This window comes from Enhydra lutris, unplaced genomic scaffold, assembly GCF_002288905.1.
Source record: "Enhydra lutris kenyoni isolate GAN:26980312 unplaced genomic scaffold, ASM228890v2 scaffoldscaffold12, whole genome shotgun sequence".
Lineage (NCBI taxonomy): Eukaryota > Metazoa > Chordata > Mammalia > Carnivora > Mustelidae > Enhydra > Enhydra lutris.
The window spans coordinates 26,100,967-26,120,530 of NW_019154096.1; the positions used below are offsets into that span (position 1 = coordinate 26,100,967).

Consider the following 19,564-nt stretch of genomic DNA (forward strand, 5'->3'; position numbering starts at 1 on the left):
ACCTCGCTAACAGTCATGTCTTGGGTTGCCCTCATTAGTGTTTTAGGACTTCACTTTCCAGGCAAAGTGACACGTAAAGCAAAAGCAGAGGAAAAATTTTGGTAAAATACTAAAATAAATATGAATCTTCTTCCTGGCTCCCACCCCGACCCAAGAACCTAAAATAAGACCCTATAAAACCAAACTGAAGCATTTCAAACTGCACTTTTATCTCTGATGCTTGAAAAAACTGCCCAATCACCTGACAGAAGTATTTTATTTCTTTTCATATACGGTATATTTATTACTAGCAAAATATGAAAAAGCCCCTAATGATTTCCTGAAATCTCCCACTGCCATGAGTTTTGTTTTTCAACCATCAAGAATGGAGGAGGAGCCATATTTTATTACTAACAGCAAAATAATAGTGGCCGCATTTTGTTAAGAGGTCTTGTCCCAGGTTTGTTCTTAAACTCCACATTTTTCTGATAGTCATGCTAATTATAAAATATGCACAATTTATTTACAAGAGCAGTGTTCTTTATTTCTCATTCAATAATTTTTTTAAAGATTTTTATTTATTTATTTGACAAGAGATCACAAGTAAGCAGAGAGGCAGGTAGAGAGAGAGAAGGGGAAGCAGGCTCCCTGCTGAGCAGAGAGCCCGATGTGGGGCTCGATCCCAGGACCCTGAGATCACGACCTGAGTCGAAGGCAGAGGCTTAACCCACTGAGCCACCCAGCCGCCTCTCATTCAATAATTTTTATTAATATATTCTGTAATAAGGCATAAATGAAATGGCAAAGAAATCATTGTTCATCTTTCAAGTTAATGAATGTGTACCACAGAGAAGCATAAAATTTATCTTGGCTATATTCTGAAATAAAAGGAGGTTAAGTGTAAATTCAAGTTCATTATGATCCATATCAGCTGAATCTTGCTACGTGGAGTATTAAAGTTGCAATCAAATTTAATTGAAAAATGAACTTCACTTATTAACAGAGGATTATGAGTTACGAGCTATAGATATATTTAATGTGGGGCCCTCTTTTTCTTGAATTTAGTAAACTCATTTAAAAAAAGAAATAAACAGGGGCACCTGGGTGGCTCAGTTGATTAAGTGTCTGCCTTTGGCTCAGGTGATGGGTCCTGGAGTGGAGCCCTGCCTGGGGTTCCCTGCTCATTGGGGAGTCTGCTTCTCCCTCTGCCCCTCTCCCCGACTCATGCTCTCTCTCAAATAAATAAATAAGATCTTTAAAAATAAAGGGACGCCTGGGTGGCTCAGTTGGTTAAGCGGCTGCCTTCAGCTCAGGTCGTGATCCCAGCATCCTGGGATCGAGTTCCGCATCGGGCTCTTTGCTCCGCAGGGAGCCTGCTTCTCCCTCTACCACTCTGTCTGCCTGTGCTCACTCTCTCTCTCTCTGACAAATAAATAAATAAAATCTTTAAAAAAATAAAAAAATAAAAATAAAAATAAAAATTTGCTAGAAAAGATTCAAATAAATAACAATTCAATAAGATTGACTGTTAACTAAATACTTATGATATAACTAGTATATCTTGAGGGTCTATTAAATATGAGCATCATAGCTAATCATAAAGTTCTGTTGGGGGATGCCTGGGTTGCTCAGTCGGTTGGGCGGTTGCCTTTGGCACAGGTCATGATCCTGGGGTCCTGGGATCAATTCCCACTTTGGGCTCCTTGCTCAGTGGGGAGCCTGCTTCTCTCTCTGCCTCTGCCTGCCACTCTGCCTATCTCCTTCTCTCTCTGACAAATGAATAAATAAAATCTTAAAAAAAAATAAAGTTGTGTTGGGTGAAATAAAAGAAAACTAAACTAAACTCTAACCATTTAGGTGTCAGCAGACTTTTCCCATAAAGGGCGAGGTGTCCATGTGGTGTCTGTCACAACTTCTCAACCCTGGCACTGTAGCACCGAAGCAGGCAGACGTGCATAGCCAAATGAGGGCGGCCGTGTTCCAATAAAATTTTATGTATGGACCGTGGCATTTGAATTTTACATGATTTTTACATGTCCTAAAGTATGACTCTTCTTTTGATTATTTTTTTCCAACCATTAAAAACCTTCATAGTTTGCGGGCCATATGCCAGGCAGGGGGCAGGACATAGCCGGCCCTCAAACTACAGCTTGCAGGCCCCTGCTCTAAGAGTTTACAATCTCAAGTACGGGGTTAAAAACCATCCCCTTTGGCAAACAGAAAATCTTTTTCTTCTCCTCCTCCGAAATCTGACTTCTGTAAAAGGCAGTTTTAGTCAGTCAATCCGGAAAAGCTAGCTGAGTGTTTGCTGGGTGCAAAAACGTTGCTAAACACTGGGGAGCACACAACAGGTCTTTGCACGATCAAGGTGAGGAGAGAAGGGAAGAGTGCCATTGCCTGGGATGGGCCTTACCAATACAGACAGAGGTACTATCTGTATTTGGAAGATAAGAAGAATTTGCACATAACAAGACTGCAGTAAAAGAGAAACAGAGAGATAGGGACAAAACCTTAAAAAGTAGCCCTACATGGCAGTGAAATAAAAAAAATAAGTAGATTTAGTGGCAAGGAAAAAAACAGGAGAGCCAACAGCCACTGAAGCCAAGAGAAGAGAACATTTGAAGGAGAAAAGGGCTTAATACTCTCAGTGTGGTTACTGGGGAAAAAGTAAAAGTAGGTCAAGGCACTAAACACACAGGGGCCACTGGTGACCTTTTACAGTGTTGTTTCAGTTCAACAATAGAGGTGAGAGCTAGGTTGCAGGGAATTAAATAGGGAATAGTTGGAAAAGGATGACAGCAAGAAGAATGGCTTTTTAGAGAAATGAACTCTCATTTCTTCAAACAACAAACATTCTAATGAAAGATGCTGGCTAACTTCCTAGTAGCTTACTCTAATATGAAACATTCTAATTAGAAAATTGTTCCTTACATTAAACTTTTATACCCTTTGAAATCAAATGGCCCAATTTTTACGGTAAGATCAACAATTAATAAAAGCTGCATCTATCTTAAACACTGAAACAAAATATAGCTAAGACTTCAATAAACTCTTCTGGAAGGAAGTTATCAAAAAATACATGTATACACAACAAATGGCTAGTGTCCTATCCCCCTCCTAAGTGCACGTCTGTTTTTCCTTCTTTTAGAAAATTTTATTTTGACAGTTTCAGACTTACAGCGAAGTTATAAGAATAGTAAAAAGAATTCCTGGATAACTTTTATCCTTCTTTTTTGTTTAAAAGTAGGTTTACCGTCTACTTTAAGAAACATTATTTAGCTGAATTTCCTGTTTTGTTTTTTGTTCTTTGTAATGAATTGGAAAACAAATTTCAGCCATTCAGTTTATTTTTTCCTTAAGATTTTTATTTAGGGGCGCCTGGGTGGCTCAGTCAAGCATCTGGTTTGGGCTCAGGTCAGGATCCCAGGGTCACTGGGCTCCCTGCTCAGTGGGGAGTCTCAACTGTCCTTCTCCCACTGCCCCAATCCTGTCCTCTCTTAGTCTCATGCACACACACTCTCTCTAATAAATAAAATCTTTTTTAAAAAAAGATTTTTATTTATTTATCTGAGAGTGAGAGCAAGAGAGATCACAGGGGGAAAGGGAGCCTGATGTGGGGGTTTGATGCCAGGACCCTGAGATCATGACCTGAGGCATCTGCTAACCGACTGAGCCATCCAGGTGCCCCAATTCAGTTTAAAAAGTGCTGGGGGCCAAGTAGTTTCATTAAGTTGTCTGTGATGCAGTCACGAGCTGTAGGGAAGAAAAATCTAATATAAGCTCACTTCCTAGAACGCCTGTGCTCCTTTATCAGTGAGCTGAGGTCTTCCATCGGCTCTGCCCTGTTCTTTCTCCTCTCCTTCGGGGACTGACTAAACGCAGGTCAGTTAGATATTCTCACTCTGTCCTTTAGGTCTCTTACTCTCTCAGCTCTAATTTTTGCCTTTTCCTCTGTCCATGCAACATTCTGGATGATTTCTTCTGACCTAACTTCCAGCCCACTCCAGCCTACTTTAGCTTTATCTACTTTGCTGCTAAACTTACCATCCACTGAGCTCCTCATTTCAGTTACTGCATTTTACAGTTCAAGCATTTTGATCTGGTTTTTTAAACTGCAATGTAACTGCAATGTCACAATGCTTTTGTAACAGTTCCCAATTACCTGGTAACAATCTGAAGCTTGGCTTTTAATTTCTCTGAACACACTAAACATAGCTGTTTTCAGCCTGAGTCTCATGACTCCAGTATCTCGTGTCTTTGAGTTTGAGATGTCTGCTTATGGGGAGCGGTCTCCTTACAGGCCCAGCTGTCTCTGTGTACTGGCCATGTTGGGGAGAAAGTTCCTTGGAGGAATATTATTAGGCAGAGAGTGATGAAACTATCTCCTGGAGAGGATTTTTCTTTGCAACTGCTGGGTGCCTCAGGGCACTCCCAATCCAGAGCCTCCTTCATCCAACTTCAAGAACTCATTCTCTCTCTACTTTCTCCTTTGAGAATCTTTTTGTTTTTTCACCTAATTCTCCTTTGAGAATCTTTTTCTTCTCCGCTTGGAATCTTAACAGTTAATTTTTACACTGCTTAAGGATCCTCTTTCTCATATTTTTCCCTTATATTTTCCATGTCTTCACCTTTGCCAGAGATCTTAACTTTATCTTCCAATCCTTAATTGAATATATGTACATTTGAGTGTATATATATGTGTGTGTGTAATTTCCATGGAGTCTCTTATTCTCCAACTGACCTTTTCCACAACATCTTAACTTGATAAATGAAAATCTTCAGAAAGTTGTATGTTCGCTCCTCTAACACATTTCCTACTTCACATGATTATCAAGAATAATGTGACTGCTTTTGTTACGGAGAAAAGCTATTACAAAATACTAGTATGTCCGAGGGAACTAAATTTGGTAAGTGTCAATAGTGTCAATATGTACAAATAGCTTAGAGAGGAAGTGACATCTGTTTACTGATTTTACACCAAGATTAGAATTTCAGGGGCGCCTGGGTGGCTCAGTGGGTTAAGCCGCTGCCTTCGGCTCAGGTCATGATCTCAGGGTCCTGGGATCGAGCCCCGCATCGGGCTCTCTGCTCAGCGGGAAGCCTGCTTCCCCCTCTCTCTCTGCCTGCCTCTCTGCCTACTTGTGATCTCTCTCTCTCTCTCTGTCAAATAAATAAATAAAATCTTAAAAAAAAAAAAAAAAAGAATGAAACTTTAAAGATTAGAATTTCACTTCACAGAAAAAAAAATTTCAAGTCACAGAAATATCAGGCAGTAAAAATGACACCATAGCTATGGTGGTAAGGAGAGACAATAATTTTATTCTACATTTGATTTGCTGTTGTTTATTCTGATGTAACAGTGCAATGGAACACTTAGTGACAGACTTTCAAAGAAAGCCTTTCTGAGAGAGTTGAGTTTTTTGGGGGTGGGGGGGAGAATTCTAAAGAGCCATGTAACCAAGATGTAATATTCAATAACAATATATAATACAGCTGAAAATTGAATTGGATAATGGATAACAAAAGACACAATGTTTTCTCCCATAGTGATAATATAGTTTCTGGGGTGACTGGGTGGATCAGGTGGTTGAGTATCCAACTCTTGATTTCGTCTCAGGTAACGATCTCAAGGTGGTGAGAGTGAGCCCTCTGCGGGGAATCTGCGAGAGATTCTCTTTTTCCCTCTCCCCTGCCCTTCCCCCACTCTTGAGTGAGCATGCTGGAGCGCTCTCTAAGATCAATAAAATTTTTTTTAAAGAAGAAATAATATAGTTTCTAAATGCCAGTCTCTCTTTGTAGTAATTAATGTCTGGGTTTTTTTTTAGGTAGGCTCCACACCCAATGGTGGGGGGAGGTGGTTCAAACTCATGACCGCAAAATCAAGAGTCCCATGCTCTACTGACTGAAACAGCCAGGTGCTCTTAATATCTTTTTTTTTAAATTACTATATAGCTCTCAATCTCACTTATCTTCCCTAGAAAACAACAAAAATGAATTCAGCTGCTCAATACTCTTCTAATACTGTGAAACAAAAGTAATCATTCAAAACAAGCATCTTTACTGGTGTTTGAAGAATTTAATTGTGACTTTGTTACCTTAGGACAAACTGGAATCAGCCAGGGAGGGACATGGGAGGTATGTTCTCCTTTTTGACCTTGGTAGTAGTTACACTGTTCACTTCATGATTATTTGTTAAACAGTATTTGTGTGTGTGTGAGGGTGTTTGTGTGTATTTCATGTACTTTTCTATGTATATGTTTCATCAAAAAAGATAAAATAGTACATATTTTTAAATAGCTTCCTTAAGCAAATTAAATAAAGATCTCATTTAAATTTACTTATTCAACCTGTCCTTTTGTAAAGATGTTAAGGGGCAGAGATAGAACAAAAGCAAAAATGAATGAAATTTTTGAGTTACTATCATTTACATCTTTCAAGAAAAGTCTCAATGTGGCTAGATAGATTAAAACCTATTTCCAGGGGCGCCTGGGTGGCTCAGTGGGTTAAAGCCTCTGCCTTTGGCTCGGTCATGATCCCAGGGTCCTGGGATCAAGCCCCTCATCGGGCTCTCTGCTCAGCAGGGTGCCTGTTTCCCCCTCTCTCTCTCTCTGCCTGCCTCTCTGCCTACTTGTGATCTCTGTCTGTCAAATAAATAAATAAAATCTTAAAAAAAAATAAAACCTGTTTCAAAGTAAAGTATTAAAAATTAATACAGTTTAGGGAGCCTGGGTGGCTCAGTTGGTTAAGAATTGGACTCTTGGGGGGCGCCTGGGTGGCTCAGTGGGTTAAGCCTCTGCCTTCGGCTCAGGTCATGATCCCAGGGTCCTGGGATCGAGCCCCACATCGGGCTCTCTGCTCAGCAGGGAGCCTGCTTCCTCCTCTTTCTCTGCCTGCCTCTCTGCCTACTTGTGATCTCTCTGTGTCAAATAAATAAATAATATCTTTAAAAAAAATTTTTTTTTAAAAAGAATTGGACTCTTGGTTTCAGCTCAGGGCATGATCTTAGGGTGCTAGGATTAGCCTACACTGGGGCTCCATACTTAGCAGAGAGTTGGCTTCCGCTGTCCCTCTCCCTCTGTTCCTCTACCCCTCAAAATGAATAAATAAATCTTTAAAAAAAAACTTAATACGGTTCCCTCTTTCTCTAAATTTAACGATTCCTGTATATAAAGTGGAAAAGGCACAAATCCACCTCCTTTTTACTTAGTTTATATTTTCCAGAATTTTTAGGTGTCTAAAGAAATGGCACTTTCTTTCTAAGACTGTATTTATTTATTTGACAGAGAGAGAGATCACAAGTAGGCAGAGAGGCAGGCAGAGAGAAAGGGAGAAGCATGCTTCCTACTGAGCAGAGAGCAGGCCTCGATCCCAGAACCCTGAGATCATGACCTGAGCCAAAGGCAGTGGCTTAACCCCCTGAGCCACCCAGGTGCTCAAGAAATGGCACTTTCATGGTGGCCTTTGATTCTGGACCGAGAGAGAGCACTTTCTTTCTATTCCTTCCCAAATACATCACCTGTGCCTTTGTTTGCTCAACACCACCTCCTCTGGTGAGCACCAGCTCGGGCTCGGATATCTCCTCTTCACTCTGCAGTTAGACGCCATGCTTTCGAACAGGTAATACCGTACCCGTTCCATGTGCTACAGCACAGTTCTGGCAGAGTGATTCTGCGGCTTAACGCCAGCTCAGAGGCCCCCCAACAGACTGCCACTAACACCACTTCTCTCTGCGAAGCTGGCAGTCACTGGCGGTCTGCTTGCAAGGGGGCAGTTATCTCTGGCAGTATGTCTCTAGGTCAGCGTGGTTTCTCCAATCACAAGTTTACAACTGCCTCAGGGATGAACAAACATCTTTGTTCTTATCTCTTAGATCAGAAACAGAAACTCTCTGAGCAGTGACTACCCTCTGCGTTTGGCCGTCTTCTTCCCTTGTACATTCTCCTTTCAGAGCTGCCAGGCTTCCCTCACAACCCACTGTAACTAAATAGGTTCCTTTTCTGTTTCAAAAAACACAGTACAGTGGTTCTTTAGTTGTCAGTTCTTCCAAAGTCCTTCTTAAGGTAAGAACATTCTTATTTTAGCTAGGAATAACCCAAGGCTGGTTTATTACTGCGGTAACAACTCTCGAAAGGGCCATAAAAAGAAAAATGTGGCTTCTACCTCCCAAAGTCATTAAAGACTTTTTCTCTTTCTTATTAAGGCACCCAGAACACATAATATTACACCAAGCCAAAAGGACCAATTCTCTTCATGGAGCAGAATAGCAATTGGCCGTTACTTATTAAATTCTTACGGCAATGAGCAATGACTTGCTTTCTCGTTTTGTTTCTCTTTGAATAGTAGATGAAGTTGATTTTTTTCCAAGGTTGCTTCTCATCACCAGCATTCCTGATCCTTGACCTATGCAGCTGTTAATATGCTACACACATATGCTCGGGCCCCTGAACAGCCAGTGCAGTTAACCTCTCAGTTTTCTCCAAGTCAGTTCCTATCTTGTTAGTGAAATTGATGTTTTTTCCTTCTCAACATAATAATCTTATCTGGCATAGAACCATATATAATTCATTGGTTTTTATGAATCTTTTTCTCCCCAAGGGTTTCTGGGCCTGTGGGTTCTCATGTTCTGAGAGAGGCATGTTCATTCATGGTAATTCCAAAAAGTGGGCTACTATAGCTACTTCGCAGACACAATTATTACCTCTTGTGCGTTTGGGCATAGGCAATGGTGGGAGGCCACGTTTTACCTTTACTCTCAAAGTGAATTCCCTTGACTGAATATAGGTGAAAGATTACATTTTCTGCAGCTAATGACTAAAAAGTAAAATATTGGACACTGAATCAAAGGACACTTTATTCTAACTATCTGTGTTCAAAGGTACTTCTCCATACTCATAATTCACGCCCATCGTTCTGTACTGTAATTGCCTATTAACCGTCTGTATGCCTCAAAGACAGGAAGCCTGTAGAAGGCAGGGACTGCATCATAATGGCTGCTTTTATCTGCAGGGCACACGGTCTGGCAGATGGTACACCCTCATAAGTATTTCTGTTGATGTGTTAGTACTGCATTCAATTCAAAGTCTAATTCTTAATTAGCCACGATTTTAGGCTAACTGGCACACACCACTGCCCCAACATTTATGGAATGATTTCTAATCAGATTTCATCACACTTCAAACAGGTATGCCCAACTACAAATACCTAAGGATCTCTACCTAAACACTGAGCATTTTTATGGGAGGCAGCAGAAACAATTCTAACCCTGTGATTTGAAGCTTTCTGTTAATTCAGACTTGGCTACTAACTAGCTGTGACCTTTGGCAAGTTGCTTTAACCACATTGGATCTTGTGGATTAAATGGTCTTAAGTCCCTGGCTGAGCCCAGCTCTTAAAACTCCTAGGAGACATGAACCAGTAAGGGTACGACCAACATAGCAAGCCCTTGTTAACACTAGAGGGAGCTACATCCATGTCACCACTGGGGTGGTGAGGAAGACTTAGAGGCAAAGCATCTTTAAATTGGAAGACTGGCTCTCCAGCCACGGCACATGCTCTCTGCCATCACCTCCCTCTTCCAGAGGGCACAGCACCTCGCACTTGACTTTCATCCGCACACCTCTGCAGCTGTAATCCTAATTCCAAAAGAATCAAGTTGGCTTGAGTCATTCCTACAGATTTCTTTCCCTGTTCGGTCTACTTTCTTTCTTTCTTTCTTTTTTTTTAAGATTTTTTTAATTTATTTATTTGTCAGAGAGAGAGAGAGGGAGAGAGAGCAAGCACAGGCAGACAGAATGGCAGGCAGAGGCAGAGGGAGAAGCAGGCTCCCTGCTGAGCAAGGAGCCCGATGTGGGACTCGATCCCAGGACGCTGGGATCATGACCTGAGCCGAAGGCAGCTGCTTAACCAACTGAGCCACCCAGGCGTCCCTCTACTTTTTTTCTTAATCAAACTAACAACAACAACAAAAAAGCAAAATGATTAACACTATTATTGGAAAGCCCCAGGAAATGAGATGGCGGAGGAAAAAGAATCATATCACACTGAAGCTGGGGACTGGGAAAATAAGTAAACTACAGCTGAAGTAATTAGCAGCTTGCCACTCAAACCAAAGCTACCACAGTTACTCTGACAACAAGAAAACCACTCAAAAAAGAGGAAAGGTATCAAGGAAAAGAAGAAATTGACATAGCTCTGCCAGGTAGGAGCCTGAATGCCTGCCTAAGAGGGAATCTGGTCACTGCCATGTCAGGCTCTGCAGTAAGAACTCTGCAGCTGCTGAAGTGATGTCATCAATTAAAGGTAATGGGGTCACACTAGGCATTTGGCAAGAAAAGTGCCCAGTACCCGGATAAGGCAATAGAGGATGAGGGGGGAAGGACAAAGAAAAAGCATTTTTAAAGCTAAAGATTATTCTGAAGTTATATACACACACTCTCCTCCCAGTTCCCAAAAACGTATGGCCTTGAAAATGTATGACCTAAATCATTACAGAACAAGTGAAATGAAGCATCCAAAACCTCTCCGTTGTATCAACTTCTGTTTCCGTTTGCCCAGAGGCACAATGACATGCTAACCTGACAGAGACGGCATAAATTGTGGTTGTTACAGAATGTGGTCTGTAGGAGAAAGATAAATGCCACCCTGAAAAGCCCTTTTTATGGAAATTTCATAGGTTAATTTAACACTCAAGAAGCAAAGCCTCAACAGTCAGAGACCACCTACTTTTCAGAACATGGGCTATTCCTGAATGAAAACAGATTACAAAAGAACTTTAGAGAGGGACTATAGGTGCAAAGTCTACTAGAACAAAATAAATAATTCTTTTTAACTTAAAAAAAATGCAGACCTAGTCCTACAGAGGTAAAATATAGAGTAAAACTCCCTAGGTTAAAATCAACGTATTCCTATGAGTTCAAGTAGTCAGGGTTCTAAGAGACATCACAGCCTAGCAGATTCAAAAAGATTTATTTTCCTTTAGGAAAATAAAGATTTTATTTCCTTTAGGACATTAACACACACACACACACACACACACACACACACACACACACGTGTGTGTGTGTGTGTGTGTGTGTGTGTTTTGCCAGACCTTTGAATCAATGATCCTCATGAGAAGAATGAGAAAAATATATTTTACTGTTAAAAGGAGAACGACTTGTTTTCTGCTCTTATCTTAGGACACATGCCAAAGGATTTCCAATTCACCCTGTTATATACTGACCTTTAAAATGTTTCGCCCATCAAATGATTCTCTTTCCTTGAAGATGTATTTGCCATCAGCTGTATAGAGATTGTACCTGCCTTCAGCTGTAAATATTTCAAAGATAATGTTAGAAGAGATGCTTGGGTTATTTACATTTGTTTTCTTTTGGGTTTCTATAGGTACAACAAGCAAAATCCTCATGTACTACCGGGATTGTGGCATAATAGGAGGGAAAACATCAGTCTGAGTCAAGAGGCCTGGCGTCCAGTCTCAGTGAGGTCATTAATTCAGTACACATTTATTCATTCAACACTGTCCAAGTACTCAAGGTATGTTACCTATGTAATTAACCATATTCTTTTTTTTAAAGTATAGTGGACATACAATGTTATATTAATTTTAGGTGTACAACACAGTGATTTGACAATTCTATACATCACTCACTGTAGCCACCATTTGCCACTCACCATCTGTCATGCAATGTTATTACAATATTACTGGCTGTATCCCCTATGCTGTACTTTACAGCTCTGTAACTTATTTATTTTATAACTGGAAATTTGTACCTCTTAATCCCCTTTACCTATTTTGCCAACCCCATCCCCACGTCCCCTCTGGCAACCACCAGTTTGTTCTCTATATTTATGAATGTGCTTCTGTTTGTTTGTTTTTTTAGATTCTACATGGAAGCAAAGGGGTGCCTGGGTGGCTCAGTCAGTTAAGCCTTTGGTTCAGGTCATGACCTCAGGGTCCTGGGATCAAGCTCCAGGTCAGGCTCTCTGCCCAGCAGGGAGTCTGCTTCTCCTCCTCCTTTCCCTCTATGCACTCTCTCTAATAATAAACAAATACACTTTAAAAAAATGTATAGATTCTACATATACATACAATCATTTGGTATTTGTCTTTCTCTGTCTGATTTATTTCACTCTGCATAATATGCTCTTAGTCTATCCATGTTGTCACAAGCGGCAAAGTTCATTCTTTTTTATAGCTGAGTTGTAGTCCACTGTGTATGTATACACATGTACACACACCACCACACACATCTTCTTTACCCATTCATCAGAAAGACAAGAAATAACAAGTGTTGGCAAGGACACAGAGAAAAAGGAACCCCCATGCCCTGTTGGTGGGAACACAAACTGGAGCAACAGTATGGAGGTTCCTTAAAGAAAAGTAAAATAGAAATACCACATAATCCTGTAATTCCACTTCTGTTTTCAAAGAAAATGGAAACACTAATTCCAAAAGATATATGTACCCCTATGTTTATTGCAACAGTATTTACAATAGCCAAGATATGGAAGCAACCTAAGTGTCCATCGATAGATGAATGGATAAAGAAGATGTGGGGGGTATGTTTGTGCATGTAAAATGAGCCATATTATTAGGTAAATTATGTCTCCTCCATGGACTTCAGTTCACTTACGCAGTTCCAGGTTAAGACTAGGTGATCTCCAAAGGTTCCCTGCGGTCTAAAAACCCAAGATTTTGTATAAGCTATATGCATTTTTAAATATGTAAATATATTTAATTCACACATTTGGTAGTCAAAAATGCTGGCAACATTAATTTGGGTTGCAACCAACATTAAGTGGACCGGTTTAAGGACTCCCCCAAAATGAGAGAGCCCCTTTCAGTTGCAATCAAAGGTGTCTTTACAAACATTCTACACAGAAATGCAGTGAATCTATGACCTTGTGTTAATTTAGCTTGCTAATCCCAAAAGACATCCGTAAAGTATAGCAGGAAAAAGGATTTCAAAGGAGAGGGATGGCAGGTAAGAAAGAGTGAAACACCATATTCTATGTCCTTTTCAAGTAAAAATTCAACCAGAGAAGAACCTAAGATATAGAAAATTCAAAGCGTCCTTAAGAATTATTTAACCCTCAGAATATTTTCTAAAACATCAACCCCTTTCCTTCCCACCAAGAGACCCTCAAAAATATCTGTACTTCCAATTCCGGAATATGCTCTTTCATTACATATAGATATGGAGACTACCAAGTCAGAATTGGTAAAATATGTCCAGGTCAGTAACTCCATGAGCATAACATATGTTAACTAGTCCACCGGAATTACACTTTGGTAACTTCTAATGAAAAAGTACTCTCTTAATCAAAGATCCCAAAATCATGTATATTTCCCAAATTAAAAACCGGTCCCCTGTTAAGAGGAGATGTGAAACTTTAAAGATATATTTATTTAATTTAGAGAGACAGAGAGAACATGCACACGCATGTGCCCCTGGGGCGGGGTGGGGGGCAGAGGGAGAGGGAGAGAGAATTCCAAGCAGACTCCACACTGAGCACAGAGTCCAAAGTGGGGCTCGATCTCATGACCCTGAGATCAGGAGCTGAACAGAAACCAAGAGTCGGATGCTCAACTGACTGCACCACCCACATGCCGGTGCCCCAAGAAGTGATGTGAAACTTTAAATTCATACTAAGCAAATATCAATTACAAAGCAGTAATGAGGAGCACCTGGGTGGCTTGGTCAGTTAAGTGTCCAACCCTTGATCTCGGCTCAGGTCTTGATCTCAGGGTCCTGAGTTCAAGCCCCGTGTTGGAGCCTACTTAAAAAAAAAGAAAAAGAAAAAAAAAAAACAGTAATGATATCTGAAGATTGAAATGGGTTTTGGGGGGTAGGGGGTGTAGAAGGAGAGAGAATCTCAGGTAGCCTCCATGCCCGGTGCAGGGCCCCATGGGGGGGCTCAATCTCACAACCCTTAGATCATGACCTGAGTCAAAATCAAGAGTTGGATGCTTAACCAACTGAGCCACCCAGGCGCCCTTGAATTATGTATTTTAAATGAGTGAATCATACAGTATGTGAATTATATCTCAATAAAGGTGTTATATTCAAACTATCTCTAGTAGGAAAAGATAACTAGACTGTGAACTAGAATGTTTTCTTACATGGAGCTCTAGTGCTAACTGAATATAAATCTGGATCCACACAATTTAGTAGATACAGATTCCTTTATAATTCAACTCTTCTATGTCAAAATGTGGTTAATAAAGGAGTATGGTAAGAGTTCTAAAGCAAGATTTAAGGACTAGGGCATTTTCAGAATGTATTGCTGATAGCATTAAATGTCTAATAAAATACTGTCTATACCTGTACTGTCCAAATTAGTAGCCTCTAGCCACATGTGATTATTTAAATTTAAATAATTTACATTAATTAAAATGAAAAGTTCACTTTCTCAGCCTCGTAGCAACTTCTAAGTGCTCAATAACTACATGTGGATAGTGGCTACCATACTGGACATCACAGGTAGAGAATATTTCTATCATCACAGGGAGTTCTACTGGATGATACTGGATACGATATGTCTTCTGAACCAAAGAATTGAGAGTATATTCTAGAGTTCTAGAACTATGTCTTTACATAGAGATGTTTAAAAAGTACATCATCTCAGAGGATCTAACTATGCTTCCAAACTTAAAACTGACCACCCAGAACAAAATAAATACCACAGACTCCTTTAAATGTCCCCAGTGGACAAGATACCTATAAATGTATATGGATATACAAGCATACATAAATATACATACATACATACATATATGCATATATAAATGTGAAATATTCCAGAAAATATATTTTCCGAAATTCCAGATATTCTTCCACAATACTACTACCCAAATGCAAAAAAAAAAAAGTATTGCATCAGAACAAGTATAGAGTTTTGGATTCTATTAAGTACCCAAACAACAGTCTATATGCTTTGACTGAGTCATTTGAACCAATTTTGATCTCAGTGCTCCTGAAGGTAAAATAGTGATTTATTTAGAAAAATCTTAAATAAAATATAATCTAACATCACAAAACATTAACATTATAACTAAAATGTGGACAACTACATATCTCTTAGTCCTACAATGGCAAGTGACTTCCAGTTGGGATCTTTGGCACATGTCTGAGAGAAAGAAAAAGATGTACAGCTGACCCTTGAACAATGGGGATTAGGGGCACCAACCCTCATGCAGATGAAGTTCATGTGTAACTTTTGACTCCCTAAAACCAAACTACTGTTGGCCAAAACCCTTATTGATGATACAACCAGCCAATTAATACATATTTTGTATATTATATGTATTATATACTGCATCCTTACAATAAAGTAAACAAGAAAAAAGAAAATATTTTTTGCCTGACTTTATTTACTTGAGAGAGTGAGAGTGAGAGAGAGCACAAGAAGGGGGAGGTCAGACTCCCCGCTGAGTGGGGAGCTCAATGTGGGGCTCGATCCTGGGACTCAGGAATCATGACCTGAGCCAAAGGCAGATGTTTAACTGACAGCCATCCAGGTGTCCCAAGAAAAAAGAAAACTGGAAGGAACAGGGGTGCCTGGGTGGCTCAGTGGGTTCAAGCCTCTGCCTTTGGCTCAGGTCCTGGGATCAAGCCCCACACCCATCGGGCTCTCTGCTCAGTAGGGGGCCTGCTTCCCTTCCTCTCTCTCTGCCTGCCTCTCTGCCTACTTATGATCTCTGTCTATCAAATAAATAAATTAAGTCTTTAAAAAAAAATTGTAAGGAACAGAAAATACGTTTATAGTACTATGCTGTAGTTACTGAAAGAATTCCTTGTTTAAGTGGACCGGCACAGTGCAAACTGTTGTTTAAGGGTCAACTGTACTTTGACAAAAGGGACACACAACCTGTCCTAAAGTATAAATCTACAAAGAGTTTATGGGTTCAAGTCCTGATGGAGTCGTCTTCCAACCTAAACTTCCTAAAACCAAGGTCAGGTCCTAAACAAAGGAAATAAAACCTGAACATGAGATTTTTGGTGCTGGTATATTTCAAGCAAGTTTTAGAAGGAGAAGCTGCATGTAATTTGAGTATGTGGCTCCTGATCAGATGATGCTGACTGTGCTGGAAAAGCTTTCACTTGGGGGTAGGGCGGGGAAGGCAATGGGAAAAAAAAGAAGAATCCTTTTTGAAATGTAGGTAACCATCCCAAATGAAGGGTTAAAGCAAGGCATTCTTACATAAGGCTCAGATTCCATGAGAGGAAACATTATTACTCTTAACACCAGGTTTCTCAACCTTGGTGATATTGACATTTCTAGATACTTCTTTGTTAAGGTAGGCTGGCCTGTCCATTGTAGAGAGTTAATAAGCAGCATTCCCAGCCTCTTCCCACTAGATGCCAGGAGTAGCAACATGCCCTAAGTGTGACAACCAAATGTCCTGGGGTGGGGGGAGGGGTGCACAGGGCAGAGTTGTCTGTAGTTGAGAACCACTGGACTAACCTAATCTTCTCTCCTTTCTTTTTTCCAAGAAGACACCAAGTATTGCAGGGGACACACTTATACTAAAATAATTTTTCACTCTTTACCTAAAATTTACCTGGGCCTCTTGTATTTCTTTTCGCTAAATCTGCCAACCCTATGTGCAACAGAAATCAAGGATCTGGAATGTCACGGTCCCACGCTAGATACATTCCCTGTCCACTTCCACTGTGCTCATCAAAACAAGTTAGAGATTCAAAGGAAGATTACCAGAGAGTCTTGGGTAGCCAGTCTTGTTTGAACCCCAGAAATATCACAAGGCCTTGCTGATCATAAACTATGCTACAGTTCTATACGGGACTTACCATTGGGGTCCTTCCTGAATAAAGTGTTCATCACCGTCGCATGGAGTTTCACACTATTCCACTCTTTAACTATTAGTCCAGATGCCTGAAAGCGTTCCAGCACTCGATCGACTAATTCTTGCAGCCTGAAGAAATTGAAGGAAGAAGTATAAAAATCTCAGTACACTCTGAACCCCTGATTACTGCTTCACTGTTTATAGAGTATATATTCTGGGTCAATCACTGTAAAGACCCTGCACGAAGGGAGGGAGAGGAAAGGCTACAGTTCCCACCACCTCCCCGGGGTTCACAGCCTTGTGGAGCAGACGGTCATGGAAACCAGTCACTGAAATCCATCGTGGGTAGTGGGAAGGGAGGGATCAACTGTACATGGAGAGGGCCAGGTTTTCACAGGAGGTTAAAACATGATTTTGAAGGAACACAGAAGCTTAGAATATCTCACGACAGGGCTCGAGAAGCCAGGCTCAATAGAGTTGCCTCAAAGGAAGTGCCTTATTGCTTCATCCAGTCAGAGAACCTAGAGCTACCATGTGGTCGGTATGTTTCTGCCAGGCTCAAAGGAGGTTTGGTATGATTCTAAGACATTTGCTCCCTGGGAAGGAGCCTGAGAAGATCCTTGGACACTACCCCAGTGTTTCACAGAGGCTGACGTGGAGTACCGATGAAGACAACGATAGGCAAATCCACAGGCTGCGTGATTCCTCCCCATGTGGACTCCAGGTAGCTCTAAGCAGTAAGGGTTCTGCAGTGGCTGAGTTCTGGCTTGACGACAGTCATTCACTCTAGAACTTCTCCCAGAAGCAGTTCTTGCACAGAAGTTTTCATCCTGTTCAGGTGTTTTGTTCAAGAGCCTGAAGAATTCCCTTTACCATTTCTTGTATGGCCATTGTGGTGGTGATGAACTCCGTCAGCTTTTGATTGTCTGGGAAACTCTTTGATTTCTCCTTTAGTTCTGAAGAACAACTTTGCTGGCTGTGCCAACAAGAGGGGTCAGCAACCCAGCAGGGGTGAGTCGAGCAGATCATGGTCTGGGGCCTCAGGAAGGAGCCATCTTCTCTGACCACCCACTCCTCTGATGGTAAAATGCAGCCTGTGGCTTCTCCATATCATGCCAGAATGTCTACCATGAGACTGAAGCAGCTCATGCTGGATATGTGGACGGTCCCCATCAAATGACAGGGCAGTGTGCCTGGTGGCACTCTTGGGGGCAGCTTGCCCCTTTCCACCTTCCCCTCAGCCTTCTCTGAGATTTGTGCCGATGCTCATTGACTTCCTGGTGCCAAATCATCTTCCATGAGTCACGAGTGTGCTAATGAACAAAAGACTTCACGTTTTTAGATGTACTAGTAATACTCTTTGTGTCAAACATCACCTCTTTCCTGGATACAAGTAGCCCTGAGAAGTTTAGAGAGTTCATGAATCTTCCACTGCTTCTTGGGCCATGGCCCCTGTGTGATGGCCCACAGTGTAAGCACAGTGACCAGAGAGCAGCTGCTCCTTGAGCAGGGCGAGACAGGTTTGCTTTATGTGAGATGTGGGCCAAGTCTAGCCCTTGTGGCCCATTTGTGGGAGCTTGCCTTGGGCAGAACATTCTGGCTACAGCAACTCAGTTGCTTAATGTCTGTCTCCAAGTGGACAAAAGCCTCTAATACCCCGACCCTCCAGTGATCCTTCCCCCATTTAGATGTGAGCAAAACAAAACCTTTTGCTTGCACTGCATGCACTGCAGCAAGAAGAAGTTATTGTCCTCCAGAAATTGACTTGGAAGCACAAATTATTATTTTCCTTTTCATGGTTTTCAGGCTCCAAAGTTCCAAATTAATCTTCTTAAAATTCTAATTTACCTTAATTGCTTTTTACGAAATACTGTCTACTAATCAAAGAACACGTACAAAATGAATAAACCATAATTAATAATAATAACAATAAAGTAAATACCCATGTCCCCTCCACCAAACTTCAGAACCAGAACACAGGGCAGGGACTAGGGCTGAATGAAGTAAATGAGGAAATGACCTCGGGCACAAAATTTAAGGGAGTGCCAAAAAATGCAGTAACCAAAATAAATCATGTTTTAATGCAATATTTTAAAAAAATCAAAATTAATGCCAAAAAAACCCCATGATGAACAGAATATCAAAATTTTGAATGAAGATGAGATTGGTTGTTGCTGAGTTCTCCCTTTGCATCAGGCTCCAGTGTGGCCTGGCACAGGGTAGAACATGAGAACACACTCATCCCTCAAGATGCTCTGGGCTCTCGAGACCCCCGTGACTCTGCGTGGCTTATGACCTTGGCACTCAACGCACATGTCTTCTCATCAGGCTTCTTCCACTCAGCTTGACAACTGCTACCTCTGTGCCTTCTGTTCCCTGAGCCACAGGATCTACCCCCTCCCTCCACCTGTGCAGATCTTACCATCCTCAAACCGCAACTCTTCCATGAAGCCTTTCTAACCACCCTAACACCCTGCACTCCCCTGTATCTGTGAGCGGTGATTCTGTCCTTCTCTGGAATGCCGATCCACTTAGCATTCTCAGGGACAGTCCCTTGCTGCTGTACATCTCTCTGTCCTGTTCCCCTACTAGACTGCATGCCCCTGAAGAACATGTTATATTTTCTTCTATCTTCCAGAACACCATTATACTTGGGTTTCAGTAACTGCTGGCTATGACTGCTTAATTGATGGATGTGACTAGTTAAAAAGTGACAAGTGAGGAGCGCCTGGGTGATTCAGTCAGCTGGGCATCCGACTCGTGGTTTCAGCTCAGGTC

The 19,564-nt window shown here is 41.2% G+C and overlaps 1 protein-coding gene across 1 annotated transcript in view; it reads right to left on the reverse strand.

The window, feature by feature from the left end:
* The window catches only part of LOC111144905 (activating signal cointegrator 1 complex subunit 1), a 97,696-nt gene that overhangs the window by 13,312 nt on the left and 64,820 nt on the right, over window positions 1-19,564 (reverse strand). Inside the window, exons 8-9 of the mRNA XM_022499501.1 lie at window positions 16,791-16,915; window positions 11,201-11,286 (exon numbers count right to left, since the gene is read on the reverse strand). Coding sequence (XP_022355209.1) covers window positions 11,201-11,286; window positions 16,791-16,915 — 211 coding nt within the window. The remainder of the gene's footprint in view (window positions 1-11,200; window positions 11,287-16,790; window positions 16,916-19,564) is intronic.